Source organism: Podarcis liolepis (genome assembly GCF_965112155.1).
Source record: "Podarcis liolepis genome assembly, chromosome: 2".
NCBI classification, from domain to species: domain Eukaryota; kingdom Metazoa; phylum Chordata; class Lepidosauria; order Squamata; family Lacertidae; genus Podarcis; species Podarcis liolepis.
This window is the reverse complement of record NC_139555.1, coordinates 54,020,853-54,040,055: the sequence shown is the minus strand read 5'-3', so window position 1 is coordinate 54,040,055 and position 19,203 is coordinate 54,020,853. Positions and strand designations below refer to the sequence as shown.

General features: G+C 44.7%; 2 protein-coding genes across 5 annotated transcripts in view; one reads left to right on the top strand and one right to left on the bottom strand.

The window, feature by feature from the left end:
- The window catches only part of SH3RF2 (SH3 domain containing ring finger 2), an 84,225-nt gene extending 81,394 nt beyond the window's left edge, over positions 1-2,831 (top strand). For all 4 annotated transcript variants that reach the window (XM_083487802.1, XM_083487803.1, XM_083487800.1 and 1 more), the window contains one exon: positions 495-2,831. In XM_083487802.1, coding sequence (XP_083343928.1) covers positions 495-773 — 279 coding nt within the window. In that variant the 3' untranslated portion in view covers positions 774-2,831. The remainder of the gene's footprint in view (positions 1-494) is intronic.
- A 4,665-nt stretch (positions 2,832-7,496) lies between these two features.
- Positions 7,497-18,385, bottom strand: PLAC8L1 (PLAC8 like 1). The gene is made up of 4 exons (XM_083481252.1): positions 18,211-18,385; positions 13,317-13,453; positions 11,614-11,750; positions 7,497-7,747 (listed from the first exon to the last, which is right to left on the bottom strand). Exons 1-4 carry the CDS (start codon positions 18,336-18,338, stop codon positions 7,595-7,597), a joined length of 555 nt encoding a protein of 184 aa, XP_083337378.1. The 5' UTR covers positions 18,339-18,385; the 3' UTR covers positions 7,497-7,594.
- Between the last annotated feature and the right edge of the window lie 818 nt (positions 18,386-19,203).

Below are 19,203 nucleotides of genomic sequence, written 5' to 3'. Positions count from 1 at the left end.
TCAGGAAGTCTCTGGTGCACAGATCACCCACTACCAAGCCGAAATATGTATTTGTGCTGACCCTTAGTACCTTTTGGAGTGGAGTGGACCAGTAAGCAAGTAGTCGAGGAAACTTTTGCATCTCTCAAAACTCTAAGCTTATATGTTACTCGGTTTTACACCAAATGACACTCTAAAATCCACTCAGCTGTAAAATGGGTAGGTGATCTATTGGGATTCCGAGGAAGGCAAAGGTGATTGGAAACAGTGCTGACTATATTAGCTGACACATATAGTGTACTTTTCAGAAATATGTCCTCCTCTATTTGTTGTTGTTTAGTCGTCTTAGTCGTGTTCGACTCTCCAACTTCCTAATGTTTAGCTGAAGGAAGTGTAAAACTAGTTGTAAAAGAAAATGTAAACGTTGTTTGTTTGTCATGTCCCCAGACAGCAAAGACAATGCTGGTGGCAGCCTTGTTGGAATGAAATAACTCCTGGTTTCTCTTCCCTTTCAGCAAGTGAAAACTGTGAGATTTCAGAACTCCAGCCCACCACCATCCAAGAGGCACAGCTCCCTACCTTTACCGACCCTCTCCAATGAGCAAGGAGGGGTCACAGAAGCACCCAAGAGCCCTGAGATATCAGCTCTCTACTCCCACCATATTATCATCGCTAGTCCAGTTTCTCAGAGGAGGATGCCACATTCCAAGACCTCATCACTGGACCTTTCTGGCCAAGCAGGCCACCTGACCTTTCCGACAAAAAAACATTATAATAGTATCTCTGAAAATTGAGACGGGTAAACATAGTTTAGATTGCTTACAGAGGAGAATGGCAACAAATGTCCAAAGTGAAGCTAACAGCCACCACATACGCCATAGATCTCAGATCCAATCTGTCAACACAAATGTAAGTCTCGCAGAAGAGCTGGGCTTCTTTCAGGCATCTACACCACTGTTCGCTATGTAGTGGATTGGATACCATTTCCCCCCCCCCCATATTGGACAGAAGCGTCTTTTTTGAGTGGCTTTGATCTACAACTCAAGCTGCAAGCGTGCATCAGGGATGTGTCGTTCCCCATATGCAAAGACTACCACAAAATTAATTCCATTGCCACAAGTAGATAAAAATATGACGGAGAGGGGAATAGATTGTGAGTATGGCAGGCTATTCAAAAGACAAACTGCTCTAAGAAAGGTTCAGCACTGTACAATGCAATCGGAAAAGCAAACCTGTCAGAAAAAGACTTCTTCTCTATACCTTCCTTTACCTTCTCTGTACTTTGGTTTTCTTAATTTTAGAGTGGATGAAACCGCTTCCTATCTCCACCCACCCCCAGCTCTGGCTCAGTTATCAAATTCTCCTTATATTTTGTTTAGCTTCACATTATGCATTTAAAGTATGTGGAGATAATTTATATGAGGTTTTGAAGCAGATTTTCTTTTTCTTTTTTTAGAAATATAAAATGTTTCCCAGCCTCATCTGTAGTAAATCAAGGGAGATAATGAAACACAATCCATTAACCACATGTTCCCAACAACCAATTTTGGATCCTGCTTCCATGGGATTGGCTGACGTATTATAGTGTGAATTGCACCAAGCAAACCTAATAACCCTATGATTCAAAACCAAAACTAATTCCAAGTTATCAAAAACAAACAAACAAATAAAAAACAAATTCACAAATATGCTTTAAGATATGAGAAACTCATCCTGAAAACCTAGGGAGGAAGGTGCATGGTTTAAGACTGAAATCCTACCCACAGTTACTTGGGACAAAGCCTCATTAGAAGCAATGGGATTTACATGTGAGTAAACTAGCATAAGAGCAGGTTACACATGTGAGCATCCCATCTTGTCACATGTAAGCATTCCAGTTGACCTGGAAGTGGACTAGGGGTGGAGGACAACTTCATTTGGTTCACATTTAAAACTAAACCTAATTTGCACCTACCAAACTAACACAGAGATCAGAACATATTCTTAGGATTCTCAACTCAAATATATATATATACAGAAAATATTTTTTTTAATGTACGGTTTATTAGAAATTCATACGTAGAAAGAAATTAAGTTTTCAAGTATGTATACGTATTTCTAGTGCTTTTTTTCTTTAAAAAATGTTTAGGGGTACTCTCATTTTGACTCAAGAAAATCACCATTTTGTAGTTCAAATCAGGAAAAATAAATAGAGTAAATGGACAAAAGTACAAAGATCCACAAAATGTTTAGGAGTATGTGTACCCCTGCATGCCCCCAGAAAAAGCACTGCATATTTCAATACATACTTAAATATTTATTTAAATACAAGTTCTTGTACAATCTTTTTTTATATAAAAAGAAATCAGATTGTTGCAAAATGGAACAGAAGGGACTTATGAATGAACACATTTGAAATTGACATGGATTGACCCATCCACCCCATTGTCCATCCAGCTTCCACCCAGGTCCTCCTGGTCTGTAGCCACACCTCTGCCTGCCTCCATCTTTATCCACAGGCAGCAGCATGATGCTACTGGAAGACCAGCCAGTTCCACCCCGCAGAAGGCCCCTCTTTTCCTCAGGCCCACCCGCTTACCTTATCAGCAGGTCTCACACACAGAGTGCTTGCTTACTCCCAGGCTCTCTCGATCTCGCTGGCTAGCTAGCCTCAGCAATAAGGCAGAATCAGAAACGCCATGTCATTTTAACCCAGCTACGACTGATGTTTAGAATTGTGCTCTGTGATAGAATGTTGTTTATTTTTCTTCCCACTGCTAGTTCAAAAGCCACGCATTCCGGCCCAAAGCAAGGGAGCATGAGATTTTGTGATGGAACCTGCTGTGTCATTTCAATAAAAGGTTGGGAACTTACGCTCTTGGATGGTTGCACAGAACAAACAAAAGTCACACAATAGATGTTTGCCGCTCACGCCAGGTTGGACAACACTTGAGAGGAAGAGCTTTCATTTGGAATCAGAACGAGGGGTTGCTAGGAGTACCCGTTGGCTTAACATCAACCACATTTTCATCTTCATTTGTAGCAAAATGCCACATTGACCCCTATTTCGGAGGCAACCTACCTTTGGAGCCAAAATGCATCCCCATATTGCTCGCAGAACCAGTTTTCTGACCTTTGTAGAATTGTGCTCTTTTATTTACCCATGTTAGTTTTGTGAAGTCAAGTATGCTTTAATCTTCCCGGTGCATACAGAGTGCAGAGGGGAAGTTCACAAACTACTGAATGCTTAAGGAATAGAGTAAAATGATAAGGTAAGGTAAAGGTAAAGGACCCCTGGATGGTTAGGTCCAGCCAAAGGTGACTATGGGGTATGGCGCTCATCTCGCTTTCAGGCCGAGGGAGCCACTGTTTGTCCACAGACAGTTTTCTGGGTCATGTGGCCAGTATGACTAAACCACTTCTAGTGCAACGGAACACCATGACAGAAACCAGAGCACATGGAAACACCGTTTACCTTCCTGCCGCAGCGATACCTATTTATCTACTTGCACTGGCGTGCTTTCAAACTGCTAGGTTGGCAGGAGCTGGGACAGAGCAACGGGAGCTCACCCCGTCGTGGGGATTCAAACTACTGACCTTCTGATCGGCAAGCCCAAGAGACTCAGTGGTTTAGACCACAGCACCACCCTAGCAAAATGATAAATGAGGCTGATGATTCTAGCTAAGCAATATTTGTTTCAGGTCTATTTCACACATGCCTTTCATATGCAGCTGTGGTTTGGTGGGAGAGCGTATATCCCTCTACAGCAGCAGGAGGGTCCTCGAATGCAACCCTCTAAGCCTCTCTAGCCCTTCAGACTCTCCCCACACCACATCTTCTCCTCAGGCCACACCTCTTGCCAACTCTGCTTTGCACCCTTGAGTGATTTCTCCTGGGTGGGATGTGTCCTTGAACCCTGATAATGACTCTTGCTTCTCAGGAGGCTAGAGAGGGGTGTACATCAGAACTCACCTACTGGGCAAAGTTAAATGGGGATGAGGGTGTAACTCAGTGGCAGAGCATCTACTTTGTATGCAAATGGTCCCAGGTTCAATCCCCAGCATCTCTACATAGGGCTGGAAGAGACCCTGGAACCCTAGAGAGCTGCTGCAGTCAGAGTAGCCAATACTGAGCTAGGTAGACCAATGGTCTGACTCAGTCTAAGGCAGCTTCCAACGTTCTTCATGTACATTCGTTTCCTTGTCCATTTTTGCCTCTGGCGTCACCCACCACCGGCATGTGGCCTTGGAAGGTTGACCACAAAGGAATACAGCCATCAGGCTTAAGAAGGTCCCCTCATCCCTGCCTTACAGGATCATGTATGAGGAGGAAAGGTCTGTAATCCCCCGCCTACTCACACCAGGATGTGGACTGGGGGCCCCGTCCCTGCCATTTGCTCTTTCAAAAACACACTCACAGACTTGTTAACTGGACAAAGGGTGTCACAGCCCAATTGCTAAGAAATATTTTGGAAGCGGAATGTATCTTGGTCAACCTAATAATAATAAGAATAAGAATATATTTCTGCACCAGGGATACTCAGCCTTCACTCTGTGTCCACAAAAGCATCCAACTCTTTCCGAAACCTGGTTTTTGGGAGAGAGGGTCACTTTGAGTTCCTCACTATATATAATGTGCATACACATTCATGAGACTCACTTAGGCCAAAAATATTCACCGCTCAAGAAAAAAATATGCAGATGGAGCCACTGGCAAATGCTCTGCTCACTGAAAATAGTGGTGGGTAGATGCCAGCTGCAGGAAACCAACAAAAATACATGGTAAAGTGGAGCTGGCATTATTTTTTTTGTGGGGGGGGGAGACTCCTCTTTCATCCATTTGCATTAGTGTGCTTGTTTCAAAAGCCAAAGCTGGCTAATTCGGCAATGTCGGGGTTTGCGGAGCTGGAAGGGCAGTTTTGCTGCATCAGATGAGGCCCCTGGGCCAAAGATCTGACAGGTCTGATGCAAAACCATGACAACCTTATGATTGCTTGCCTTGAAGCAGCAGGAGCCCTGGCACTGGGAAAGCTTTAGCTTACTATATGCTACTGTAATTATCCGCCAAGAGGAGTCATTTGAAAATAAAGAAAAACCTTTCCAGTTCATCGGAAGCAGCTGCTCAGTGCTGGTGCTGTGGCAGATATGAAAACAAAGCTCATTGCCTTCCCAAATCAACCCAGCTGTGTTGGATGACAACTCCTATCAGCCACAGTCAACATGGCCAAGGGTCAGAGATTATAGAGGTTCTCATCCACACCATCTGGCAGCTACCTCTGCTCTAGACCATCCTGCACTTACAGATAATAAGCTACATTAAATCACCAGCAACACCTTAAAGGTGTCCCGGTTCAGGCACAATGTTGCGAATACACAAAGAACATGCCTGCACTGGTGCTGGCTGTTTCTGCCATTGTGATGACACCATCTGCAACAAGGAAACAGGCTACTATGGTGATTACATGGATCAGAAATGCCTGGGGAATTCATTTATGATTCCAGTTTGACCACCACACTTGCACTTGGGAGCACAACCAAGCAAAAAGCTCTTGCACTCCTGGTTCAGCACCTTGGGCAGTAACTTTCTGGCGCCTCATCTCAGAACTGCTTCCTGGACCCAAAGGATGCATGAATAGATAGTGCGAGGTGAAGTTACAGAGTGTGGGGCTGCGGTCCATAGGGTTGTGGTGTGTGCTGGATGTGTATTGGTTCCTTTTCTTGAAACCAGTACACAGATGCACTCTGAAAGATGAGAGACATTTCATACGGCCTATAGGACAAGTGCCACTTTCTGCTGTCAAAAAAATCAACTGGATACTGAAACTTTGATGAGTGCAGTCCAACCGTCACCCATATGATGTGAACACCATCGAATGTGTTCCCACCCACTGCCTTATGACAGCAGGCAGCAATAGCAGGATCAGGTGGGAAAGAAAATGCTTGGGGTTTGGGGGGTGTTTGTTTTTTGCTTACATCTAGTTGTATGAATTTAAAAGCAGGAAGAAGGGAAGAAAATGATGATGAAATAGTTCCATGCTGTTCTACAAAAAGGCTCTATTTTGAGGCAGGGCAGGAGATATCCAAAGCCGGCTACATGTGGAGGATGCATCAGCGCTTTGATGCCATGGTGATAGGTTCCTTAGAAAGACCAAAAATAGAGCAAGATGGATGAGAGGAGTTCAGAGAGGGGGTGGACATGTTTTACAGTGATGGATCTTTTTTAAAGACTGCAAAATACACCCACTTTCCTGGTTTAATAACTGCCTTTTCCTCAAAGAAGAGAGAAGAACGAGGAACAATGACTACTGCACCTTTGGTGGAAAGGAACAGTAATATGTTGAATGAAGGTGCCGCCCACTAACCATTTGGGAAGGGAAAAGTCACATAAGCAAGGCCTTGACCTCTGCTGCTCCCCTGCTTGAAATGAAGCTGGTGTTCAAATAATCACTGAAACAGATATAATCAAGCTGGCACAGAATTCCACAAAGCTCAGAGTTAACCCTTAGCTAGGTCATATCCACACATTTTGGGAAGAAGGGTTATGTCAGGGAACTGTCATCAGCTCAGAGGCGAGAGGTGGAAGGGAGCCTCCAAAGATTGTGAGAATCAGCACTTCCTCCGTGGAGGAGGGAAGCCATGCCTCCAGTGAGGAAGGGGTGCAGGGCTCAGAGGATGCAATGGAGAGCCACAGCACCGAGCATGAACAAAGCGGGGGGGGGAGGCAGGTCCCCCTCTGCCCACGCCCTCTTTGTGCAGTCGGTTTACGCACAGAGAGGGGAGGCATAGGATGGGGTCAAAAGACTACTCTGCTGGGGAAAGTTTAAGGACCACCCACTCCCAGATTCTGCTAGCGACTGAGCAGACATGGAATTGAGTTGATCTGCATTGTGAACGTTTTGGACAGATAATAAAGCCTTGAAAAGACCAACAGGGAGTCTTGCCTGTTTGCTCTCAAGCAACCATGCCGGCACACATAACAGGTTACAAAACTCTTCGTTCTCTCTCTCTGACCATGTGAAACCTACCAGGAAGGAAGTCTAAGCTGGATGCTCCAAGCTTAGACTGCATGGCTTAAGCAAACCATCTTTGTGATTCTATACAAATAATTTAGAAACATTTACCATTTTGAAACCTAAGTTATATTGTCTGTCTCTTCTTGCTGCTGTATGGAAAAGAACATGAATCAGACCTTTCAAGACTTTGTAAGTAAACCATTTTTAACTTACCAAACGTGTAGTCTCTTTCTGTGCTACTTTGGAAGCAACTTAGAATGGGATATTTTGAAGGTCTAACAGCCTATATTGCCACACATTGCTGTGCTGCATGCTTTGTGATATTAATTCTCTGCTGGAGTTCTCTCACCAAAGAGTACTTGTCCCAAAACTGGATCTTAGGCATCTGGGGAATTTTTTATTTTATTTTACCATGTCTAGTATATTTTTCCTTTTCAACCAAATATAAAACAAATTATAAGACCAGCAGTTGGAAGTGTCTCAGTGTCTCTCTCATGGAAACACAAAGGTGAAAAAAACTTGATCTGACACATGAATGCATTATTTATTTAACAATATAACCAATTTTGTCATTGCAAGGGGAAGAGGAAGACGCATCATGAGCCAATCACCTCTGAAGGTTTTCAAACAAGGGCATCTTCAAATGGAGGAGGAGGAGGAGATGTGTGCATTTCGTAGACCTGGAATGTAGGTCTCCTCTTCATTTCCCGGGCCATTTGACAGACTGCAAAAGGCCAGCAACAATGAACTGCCATCCAGTCTTCACACAGGGTTCCCTGCAGGGGGGAAGAGGAAGAGAACCTTTCCACACAAGGATGATTGAGAAACCATTTTTCCATGTCACTAAGCACTGGTCTCATTAGGCTCTCTGTGCACTACCTCATCACCCTGATTCCAACCCTTTTTTAAAAGAGAGAGACAGAAATCATGGGTTTCTTCCACACTAAACAATATCATACATCATCCATTTACTCCATTTATACATAAAATCCAAACCCCGATGATGCCAACCCATTACATTCCTCTGTGACAATTAAAAACGACAACATTAAACTGCAGAGCCCTCCTTTCAGTGGGGACTAGCAAAGTGCTGTTGAGGCTTCCCAGGGCTACTGGCTTTTTTCATTTTCCAGCTTGACACCTGCTTCCCAGCTCCTGACATTTCAACTAGTTGCAGCCTCTTCACTTGAGAAGCAATGGGGATACCGATATCAGCCAGTCATTAGCCACATCCTATTCCCTGTGAGGCAAAAATGTTTGTTCGTTCATCTCTCTTTTTTATGGTTATAACTACCGTATGTGATCTTCCCACACAATAGTGTTTTGTCTGATCATGTGCCTTTCCCATCCCAGCTTTTCTTTTCTTTTTACCTTGGGATCAAGGCTTTCCTCACATTTTCCAGCCTTGAAATGAAGATCACACCTGTGTTTTTAAAGGTAGTCAACAAGCCATTTCCCTATTTCCCCACACCCTGGCAGCACAGGTTTCTGAACTGCATGATGCTACCCCTGCCCCACAACCAGACACTGTTGACTATAAAAACAACAGCCCTGCAGCACAATTCTGTGTGTGTCTAATTCAGCGCTAAATCCCACTGTGATCAGTGGGGTTTATGCTCAGCCAGAAAACTACAGCCCTTGGTCTCACAGAACAGACAAACACTGATAGTGCGCCTCCTTTTCAGTGACAGAAAAGTTGAGCTCGTTCTCCCCACACAGCCCTAATGCAGGGCAGATTGGTAAGTTAGATTTCCAGCCTTGTGCTGCTGGAGAAAAAAGTGTGAGAGAATGTATCTTCTAAACCACAGAGAACATACTGCTGAGGGTGGTGTCACATAGTATATATCAGGCTTCCTCAGCCTCGGCCCTCCAGATGTTTTTGGCCTACAACTCCCATGATCCCTAGCTAGCAGGAGTTCAGCAACATCTGGAGGGCTAAGGATCCTCACTCCTACTCTAAGCCGACATGGTGGTCCCCAGCTGTGTTGGATGACAACTCCTAACAGCCACAGTCAACATGGCCAAGGGTCAGAGATTATGGAAGTTCTCATCCACACCAGGGGGTTGCCAAACCGGGAATGTCTGCTGACTTGGTTGCTGATTACTGGCTGGTGGCTAAAGGGGGAAGAGGTTGCACAGAATCGATGCCATGCCCACATTTACCTAGGAGACATGTTGTGTTCCACGCTGCTTTTCTCTCACCACCACCCACCACAACCCCAATTTCCTGAAATGTGCATGGATGGGAAAGAGCCATTTTGATGGAGATAGTTCCCTGTGAAAATATGCACAGCAACCTTATCAAGTCCATGGCACAATATGACGGGTGCTGGTGGTTCTACCTCATTCCTTGGGGCGCAAGCTTCTGTTTGCCACATACTCGTTGTTCAGGAGCGCAATGGTGCAGCTCCAGGGTCTATTTTCTTTCAGTGCAGATGTGCTGCTCCTTCATGCAGCGTATGTTGCACCTACATTCCCCTACTTCACATGCACTCAGTCCTGGCACTCCAGCCTTTAGCCCAGCCTAAGATACACTGCCAAGGAAGTGCCCCTGTTTCATTGGATAGATAGCTTCTTCTGAATTCCAAGTTTATTTCGCCAAAGAGTAGAGAATTTCCACTACAGACACATCCTAACTAAAGTATCCCACAAACATCCCAGAACTGATGTACTTTCAACCTCACAATGCACTCAGTGGAGGCAAATAGAGCCCTGCCCCACCAGCATCAGTCTGCTCTCAGCTAGCCCCCACCTGGCAGCCATCTTGTCAGGGGCTCTGCCTGACAGTGGCTCTGGCTCCACCTACCCTCCCTATCTTCTGCCCCACCATCCAACGGGGCCCAGTCAGCACAGAATGCACTCCCACAAAATGTTAAATTAATATGACAACTTTTGCCTTTTGCTTATCAGGATAAAAGCTATGTGAGAAAATACACCACATTTCCTTGATTCCTTCTGGCATCTTTTCCCTTCCTTCTTCCTGAATATGGGGCAAATGTATATTTCGCCCTCAAAGGGATATTTTAAAATGTGCCGTGCAGTTTTGAAGCTACAGCAGAGAAAAACAGAGCTGCTCTTTCCCATTACTTTTAAAATATGGGTATTGGCTTGGCATGTCATTATAAACATAAGCACTGCCTTTTCCTTAAGAAAAAAAGGCTATTCCAAAGGTTTAATGCATTTGCTTGACTTTAAGGAGGCACCACACCAGCAGAATAAGAGATATTTGCCCCATAAAGAGTGGAACAGTGGTGGTTTTGGAAAGGCGAGGGATGCATACTATGAGGCACAGAGATTTTATGCTGAACTTTTCACCCTCAAAAATATTTCAAGTCATTCATTAGCAAACTAAAGATCCCCCTGCCATGCCAACAGATTTTAAACTACAGCTATGGCCTCCAATACAGCGGGGAGAGGAAGAAGTGTTGATGCCCAGATTTGGCTTTCTTTCAGATTGTAAAAGGCCATAGCTCAGTGGTAGAGCATCTGCCTTGTAAGCAGAAGGTCCCAAGTTCAATCCCTGGCGTTTCCAGGTAGAGCAGGGAGAGACTTTTGCCTGAAACCCTGGAAAACCATTGCCAGTCGGTGCAGACAAACTGAGCTAGATGGACCAATGGTCTGATCCAGTATAAAACAGTTTTCTGTGCTCCTAGATATTTCTTAGCCTACTTTCAAGTCTAAAACCTTGCCAAGGTGCAGTGGCATTGCATCCTTTACTGGCACCCAGGTACACACACACACACACACACGGCAAGGCCACGGTCTGGGAGCAGAGGATGAACAAAACCTGTCACACCAGCTGAACCCTCACTGCTGCCGGGCGGGTGTGGGGCATGGAGGGTTCATGCTGTGCCTCCTACCCACACAACGGGGAGCCCGGTCAACCAACGTGGCTCTTGGTGGATGCATCCCCCCAACACTGGCCAGGGGGCCCAGGGTGCAGCAGAGTGGCAGACAGGGAGGGGATCCCTGCATGAGTGTGCCTGGCTTGTGCCCCCACAAAACCATGCACCTGGGGCTATGGCCCCCCTGGCCCTCCCCATGCTACGCCCCTGCCAAGATGACTTACAATTGTGCATACCTAGATATGTTGGTGTGTGGACATTCTTGTGAACACACACAAGTTCATTTGTAATAATGTTTTTAACCATGAGCGCAGGAAGTTGCCTTATATGTTTGGTCCATCTAGCTCAGTATTGTCAACACCGGGTGGCAGCAACTTTCAAGGGTTTCAGGCAGGGGGCATTCCCAGCCCAACATGGAGATGGCAGGGATTGAACTGGGGACCTTTTTCATGTATGTGCTCTACCGCATGATCCATGGCCCTTTCCACAGTTACAAGAAAGCAACCAGTTTAAGAGAAGCCAGCTATAGGAAAATACAGGTCAGCACACAACAAAGCCCTGAAATCTGAGGTAAAACCAACAAGAACCCAGGAGCAGCAAATGTAGCAATACTTTTCAGTGAATATCCAGAGAAAATAGGCTTTCAGAGATGTCTTAAAGGCCATGACTGCTGGAATCAGATACACACACACACACACACACACACACACACACACACGGAATTCCACAGGGTAGGAAATGCACCACTCCTACACCGTGCATTGTGGGTGCTGGACAGAACACTTACATGGACTTACACGTATTTTGTGACTCTCCCTGGTGCCGACTCTCAAGGCCAAGGTGGAACCCAGCAGCAGAGGGAAACAAAAGCACTCCCCGAATCGGCTTGCGATACTGCATTCCAGGCACAAGCTGCACAGTGAACCACACACACCTGTCATTAAGCACAACCACAGGAAGGATGTGATCACATGACGAAAGCTGTATATGTACGTTGTGTGTTCATACTATGAAGTTAGAAGGGACCCACATGTCACTATGTCCAACTTCCATGTCTAACATAGGCTGGAATCCTCCATACACTGTTGTTGTTGTTGTTGTTGTTGTTGTTGTTGCTGCTGCTGCTGCTGCTGCTGTTGTTGTTGCTGTTGTTGTTGACATCTGCCCAGATCTTTTATTCAGCTGGAACTCACTAGAACTCAGTTCCAGCACCTCTCGGGGGGGCACCATTGCCATTATAAGAGAACAAGGGAGAGTTTCAACACCTCTTTTTCTAGGAAAAACAGCACTGCATCTGCCTCAAGTGACAATGAAGTGCACCCCTGGGGAGGAAGTCAAACTGCTGTTTTGCAGCACCGAAGTGACCTCCCCGGGGCGCACACCTGGGCAATGTGTATGGAGGTCATGGGCTGCCCAGACCCCTCAGCCTCGCTGATATGGTCCAAAGGCAAGCAGAGCAATATGTTAGGCACCAGCTTGACTGCAGGAGTTGCCAGAATGAGCCAACCATCTTAGCAACTCCACTTCAGATTTGTGTAGGCTTTACTCCTTAGCCATTTCTTCTCCAGAAGATATCTCGCAAGGCAGCAGAGGTTTAAGATCAGAGTTTTCCTTCTCCTGGATGGGCTACCTTCCTAGGCTGATGAACCCCACCTGCCCCTCATTTCCCTCTAAAGCACATGCAGAGACCACCTTCTTGACCGTTGGACCCACTATTAGTCTTGCCTGCTCAATCTGCCTGTCTCCACACGCAGGGGAAGTCTCTAACTCACTGAGGGTTTGAGACCCATCGGCTACCCTCACCTAGTTTAGTCAGCTAGTCAAAGCCATTTCCCAGGGTGTGGCCGCTGTCACATGCTGATAGCTTCTAGGAGCCACAGGTGAGAGCTGAGTGCAGTGTGTGTGTCCCCCATTAATCTATGGATAACCCAAATGATTTGTACTCCACAAGCAGACTAAAGACATAGATAAGATGCACTATGCCAAAGATGATTGCAAAGGGGGCCACCTTTTCATTCAGCTCTGTTATATCTGAGGTCTAGAACTGAACAAAACCAAACCCATTAAAAGTCAGTTTCACAACAATATTTTTGGAGCCAGGATTGTACTTCGCTGGAAGCAATCATTCCCCAGAGTTGCAGACAGTTGTTAAGGAAACCTTAATGTGACCTTCTCTATCCCTCAGAAGTATAGTAGTGAAAATCAGGTTTAATATTAATACAACAATATCTTGATAAGAGAGCAAGCAACCTGCTTCCTGATGGGTAGTTTGTTATAAAACACAGTAGATGAGGATACAGGCAGACCTGGGTCAAGGATCCAAGGACAGCCCTTTACTCTTTTTTCCTCCAATATCATCTCAACTCCATTAGCTCAACCGCAACTTTTATGGGATGAAGCTCTTCAATCACCAGTCTTGAAGTAGGTCTATTAAAAAGAACCTCATCTCTCCCGTGCACACCAGGGATACAGCTTTGAAAGAAGCAATTGAAACTCTTACAGACTCTTTTGTCGCTGCAGACATCAAACAGGCCAGTGGACCAGTTGCCTCCAGTACGCACGATGGTTGTGATGGTAGTTGTGACACCACTAGCGCGAGTTGGTTGTGTTGTCACAGGCCCTCTGGAGTTTTTGTTCCTGATTTTTGAAATAAAGAATAAGATAGATGTATAATATATACACAAATAAGAGGGACCCTGGGGTTTAGCAGCAAGGTAGCTCATAAACCTCCCCATCTTTAGTCTGAAAGAGGCAGGAGGAAAGAGGTTCCTTTTTTTAGTGCTACCCATTTGCTTTGTTTTATAGCAATCATCCCCTTTTGCGAATTCAATTTCTCCCTGTTTGTGTCAATACTGTTTCCCACCCTCCGCTCACTACAAAAAACAAAAATAAACAAATAAAAGTGCCTGATTGTCGGTGCCCTTTAGTCTCTAGTGAAGAAAGAAATCACCCGTGATCAAAGCACTTGAAGGACAAATATACAAACTAGGTACATTTTTCTGTATTCACCTGCCTAATGGTAATTTTCCTTTTCCATGCTAAAAACAACAACAGCCAACTGTTCAGAGCACAGATCTAGCAATACAGTAAATCGCTAAATGATTTATAGTTTTAAAAGGTAGGGGAATGTGAATTGCCCGTGTGGATTTTCTTTCAAAGTTGCATTTTTACCCTTCCCAGCTTATTGGCATCATTCTCTGTCTTTCAAGAAATTCGTTTTAACTAGGATTGAGGACTTAATGGTATTTTGAAAGATGTGTGTGTGTGTACACACAGATGTGACTTATCTACTGGGCTTTGTTCTGTTGCTCAGTTTTGCCTCCAAAGAAGGGCCTGGGCACCAGAGAGGAGGGGGTGCTGACCCCATGGGGCATACCCAGCAGGCCTTTGTAGTTTTGGAGGATTTTTTTGTCCTAGACAGTAGTCCTCCATGTTACACAATCAATCTATTCTGAAACTCAGGCGTGTATAAAAAGCAATTTGTGATATGTCACATAGATTTGCTGTTAAAATTGACTTATTATTGTGACGCATCCTGGGAATTTACTTGAATGGTACGATTAATATATGTATATATTCCATTCTATATTCCTGAATGATTGGGGAGTTGGACAGGAGAGGGTGCATGGGCCTGCCAGAATGATTGCAGATGTTCTTCAATTGTCGCTCTAACTGGAATCTTCCATTAGGGAAACAACAGAGAAATGGCTCAAGAAGCGTAGATGATAGCTGAAAATGGCGACTCCTCTTTAATCTTCACTGCAGTCAGAGTGAGGGGACAAGGTAACTAGAAAACAGCAGAAGCAGAGAGCAGAGGGAGCCACCAAATTGGCACATTTTAAAAAATGGGTGCATTCTTCAACATGTCATTGACACAATAATAGTGCATTGGTGATGGATTTTTACAGGACTGGCCACACATCATTTCAGTTTTGTTCTCCCCAGTGTTATAGCATTATTACCACCTGGAGGAGCACCATAGTGTAACAGAAGCAGGACAAAAATTAAACCGGAACATTTGTGGTACAGGATGGGGCAAGCACGGATTGGAAATGAAGCAGCATGTTCACCCTGAAACCGCTGCAGGTGCAAACAGTATGGAAAGTGGGGTCACATATACCTACCCCACTACTGTCATGAACACAAATCATCACAAATGCACAATACAAATTCTGACAGGGCCCTGAAAAATTGCATTCCTACAGATTGCGTTACCAGTATCTGTTTTGCCCTCTCTCTGTGTTCCTGCTCAGTGGCTGCCATTAACCTAATGAAATGAAGGCTCCTAGTGCAGAAAACTGCTCCCCACCCAAGATACTGGGGTCAGTAAAGACTACCCCTGCAGTTGCAAACTTTTCCTTCCCAGTAAAATCACCAAAAGCATTTTTTAAAAAATCGGAGGCACCCAAATTCTTTTGTGAGTGGATCGTGGAGGTGCAGAAACTTCAAGGAGGTTAATAAAAATTGAGATTGAACTCCTTTGGCATTCCTGCAAAATGATCTCTCTCTCTCTCTTTCTAGTTTCTTCCCCCTGAATTGTCTTTTCTGGCACTTTTGTACAACTGCAGGATCTCTGTAAATCACAATGGTTAAACTGACACTCCAGTGCCCTGCAGGGACTATTTCCCCCACCCTCCCACCACAGCAGAAGAACAGAGTCGTCCCAAAGTAGCACTAAATCAAGGTAGCTGCCTCATGTGCCAATATCAATAGTTTTCAGTCTTAAACTATAACACTCTGGAGGGAAGTCCTGTACACAGACCTTGGTGTTTTTGAACATTAACTTTGTGCAAAACACTGCAGCCTGATAACGCCTTGACTTATATCCTGGGCATCTGTGAAAAAAAATGTGTATGCACCAAGATAAGCAGAGGAATCTACTGGACAGGGACTTTAAAAGGGTAGCTGGAAAAGTTACAGAGGGCCATATAATGCCACAACAGCTGTGCATATGTGGCATGATACATATTACTATCAGCATCCACACAGTCGTCTCAAGGTGACATACCATTAAAAACATCAAAAAATACATTTTTAAAAATGCATTTAAAACAAAACTAAAACACTACAAAATAGACACCCATGGTCAAGTTCCATTTATCCAGTTAGGAGAGCCTGCCAGAACAAAAATGTTTTTAGCTGTTTCCTGAAAGCGCAGACAGCGGGCACATTCCATATTTTGACAAGAATGCTATTCCACAGAGCAGGGGCAACTACACTGAAGACCCTGCTCACAGTTACTGCAGAGGGAGCTTCTGGGGTCTTTGCAACTTGCAAGAGAAATTCTCCTGCAAACCACCATGATCTACTGGGTATACAGCACTGGCACATATTCCCAGTGCTCAAAAACCTGCACTGGTTGCCCGTATACTTTGGAACTCCCTTCCAGTTGAGGTCAGACAACCCTCCTCCCTGTCGAACTTCCGGCACTGACTAAAAACTTCTTTATTCCACTGAAGCCTAGCTTTATGGTTTTCACCAATTATCTTTTCTGTCTTTTATCTCTAGTTATAGAAATTGTTTAAATGAAGGATGAATACAAGAGAAAAGGCAGTCTTTCAAATAATAAAGAGTTTTTGTCAGAAACCAAGGATTGGCCTTTTTCGTATTTTTAAGGAAATGTAGCCCTGTTCAGACATTGATAGCCCACATAGGAAATGTAAACATGAGCAAAATGCACCACCACTGACTGACCTTGCATGTGTCAGCCACTGAGCATTTCACCTCCGAACATCCAACATTGTACAAGGTTTGAATGGGAATTAAAGGTAAAGGGACCCCTGACCGTTAAGTCCAGTTGCAGATGACTCTGTGGTTGCAGCACTCATCTTGCTCTACAGGCTGAGGGAGCTGACGTTTGTCTGCAGACAGCTTCCGGGTCATGTGGCCAGCATGACTAAGCCGCTTCTGGCAAACCAGAGCAGCGCACAGAAACGCCATTTACCTTTCCGCTGGAGCGGTACCTATTTATCTACTTGCACTTTGACGTGCTTTTGAACTGCTAGGTTGGCAGGAGCTGGGATCGAGCAACGGGAGCTCACCCCATTGCGGGTTTCGAACCGCCGACCTTCTGATCGGCAAGCCCTAGGCTCTGTGGTTTAGACCACAGCGCCATCCGTGTCTCTTGAATGGGAATTATAAGTGATTAAATTTACCAGGGTTCTTGATTTAAATCTGTTTGACATCAAGGCTCTCGATTCCATGAAGGCATCTAAGGGCATTCAGCTGAATGTGCTCAACATGTGCATGTTGGAGGCTGTCATGAGCCAGGAGTCAGCTTCACCTGCTGAACAGCAGCCTGAAGGGGGAGAAGGCGGAGTGACTCCACCTACAGCTGATCAGCATTCAAGGACACAGAGGAGAAGGCACTGATGGCCTTGACCCTAGGACTGACCCTAGGACTGGACTGGACTTTGGATGCTGACTCTGCCTCCAGGCAAGTACACCTCAGAGACTCTTCTGATTGGCTGGCCTCCCACTCCACTGAGCTCTGCACATTGTTGCTCAGCAACAAGACTATGGCAAGGATGGGGTATTCAGGGACCAGGCAAGTGTGGCACCTCTACTTGTGCTCAGAGTCCTTGTTCAGGCCTAGTTTGTCTAGTGTAAAGATGGACATCCATTGGTCCTCCAGATCTTCTTGGGATGCAACTCACAGCAGCTTAGCCAGCGTGGTCAACAGTCAGATGATGGGAGCTGTAGTTGTGGAAGGGCCACAGGTTCCCCCTCTTTGGTTTTCTCCTTGAGGAGAAATGGTTGGAGAGGAATGGGTTGCTTGCGTATTGCAGGTGTTGGAAGGACAAGAGAACCAGGGTGATGCAGGTTCAAATTCACACACTGCCATGAAGCTCACTGGGGCCATTTGCTCCCTTTTCGGACTAACTTACCTTAGAGGACGGCTGTGGATCTAATGCAATGGTGGTGGGAGAATTTTGAAGAAGGGTAGCATAAAAATATACCAAATAATCCATTAGGAACCTGACAATATGTGATATAACCTAGCATTAATTTGCTTTATATGCTTTGTGTAAATTAGCCTAATTTTTTTATACAGAATTAAGCATTTTTAAAATTTAAGTTTTGTTTTGAAAAAGCTTGGATTTCACAAATGAGAAAAAGCATTTCCATAGTATTATACCAATGGTTTCAATGTATTTATCTTCGGAACTGCTCGAGCTCAGCAGTAGAGAGGATAGAAAGGAACAGCATAAATGGTTTTAGCCCAAACCAGAACGTTGCTCCGTCTGGTTCAGAATTGTCTACTACACTGGCTGGCAGCAGTTATCCAGGCTTCAGACAGATTTCCACACGTAATAGGGAAACCAGCTGTGACCATCTCAAATGCAGGCCCAACCGTGCTTCCCAAACAAATAAATAGCTAATTTATTTCTTACGGCATCATATGCAAGGAGCCATTCCAGCTGTCAGATGCTGGCAAAGGAAGAGCCAGTGAGGAGGGTAAAATCTCAGACAATGGGGTTTTCTCAGCTGTAGTAAAGCAGTAGCCTACAAGCTTGTCCATTGGAAACAAGGAAGTAGGCAAAAGATCCAGCTTTGACTGAACAGTGAAACGGGAGTTTCTAGAATGTTTGCACAAGACTGATGACATCACAGCATTCTCCATTTTAGTGTCACAATAAATTAACTTTTTATAGATTACTGTTGTGAACTGCAAACACCGCAGTAACACTCATTTTACTGCATGCATTTTTTTGCTGATTTAAAGATAGAAAGACCATCTTTAGAATATTTTAGAAGGATATACATGGGAAATGACGTTCTGTCAAAATTTTTGGAACAATCAGCTGCAGCAGATAAGAAATAGGGGAGAAATGTGGTTTGCTTCACATTAAAATGTGATCATATCTAATTTTCAGTTCCCAAAACAATATATAAACAAATACATCCTCCCACATTTGTGCTTCTCTAAATTTTGCCATGCAGTTCTCCAACCAAATTATATTTATTGCATGAAAACACAGATCCTAGTAGATTTACATAACACTAACATATGGAGATGCATACAGAAGATTGTTTTCAAATCTGGCCCTATCTGCACTATGCATTTAAAGCAGTATCATAACCCTCTAAACAGCCATGGCTTCCCCGAAAGAATCCTGGGAATAGTGGTTTGTTAAGGATGCTGAGAGTTGTTAGGATACCCCTGTTGATTGATTGTTAAACCACTCTGACTGCTCAAAGTGGTATGATACTCAGAGCCAGCCCATGACATTTTGGTACCCAAGGCAGACTCCAAAATGGCACCCCGCTCCCTGCCAGGGAAGAAGGGGTTAGGGAAGACCTACAGCAGGAACAAGGTGGGGAAGAAAGGTGAACAATGGGATCTGCTGCCCCAGTGGACCCTGCCACCTAAGGTGGTCACCTCG

Bases quoted from the DNA above. Each gene is read 5' to 3' on its own strand.
- PLAC8L1 (XM_083481252.1), bottom strand. From the start codon at position 18,338: ATGGACAAGCTTGTAGGCTACTGCTTTACTACAGCTGAGAAAACCCCA. The intron at 11,751-13,316 runs GTAAGAGTTTCA...GCTTAATGACAG, and splicing joins CTGCAGCGACAAAAGAGTCT to GTGTGTGTGGTTCACTGTGC. The intron at 7,748-11,613 runs GTAAGTCCATGT...TCCCCCCTGCAG, and splicing joins GGGAGAGTCACAAAATACGT to GGAACCCTGTGTGAAGACTG.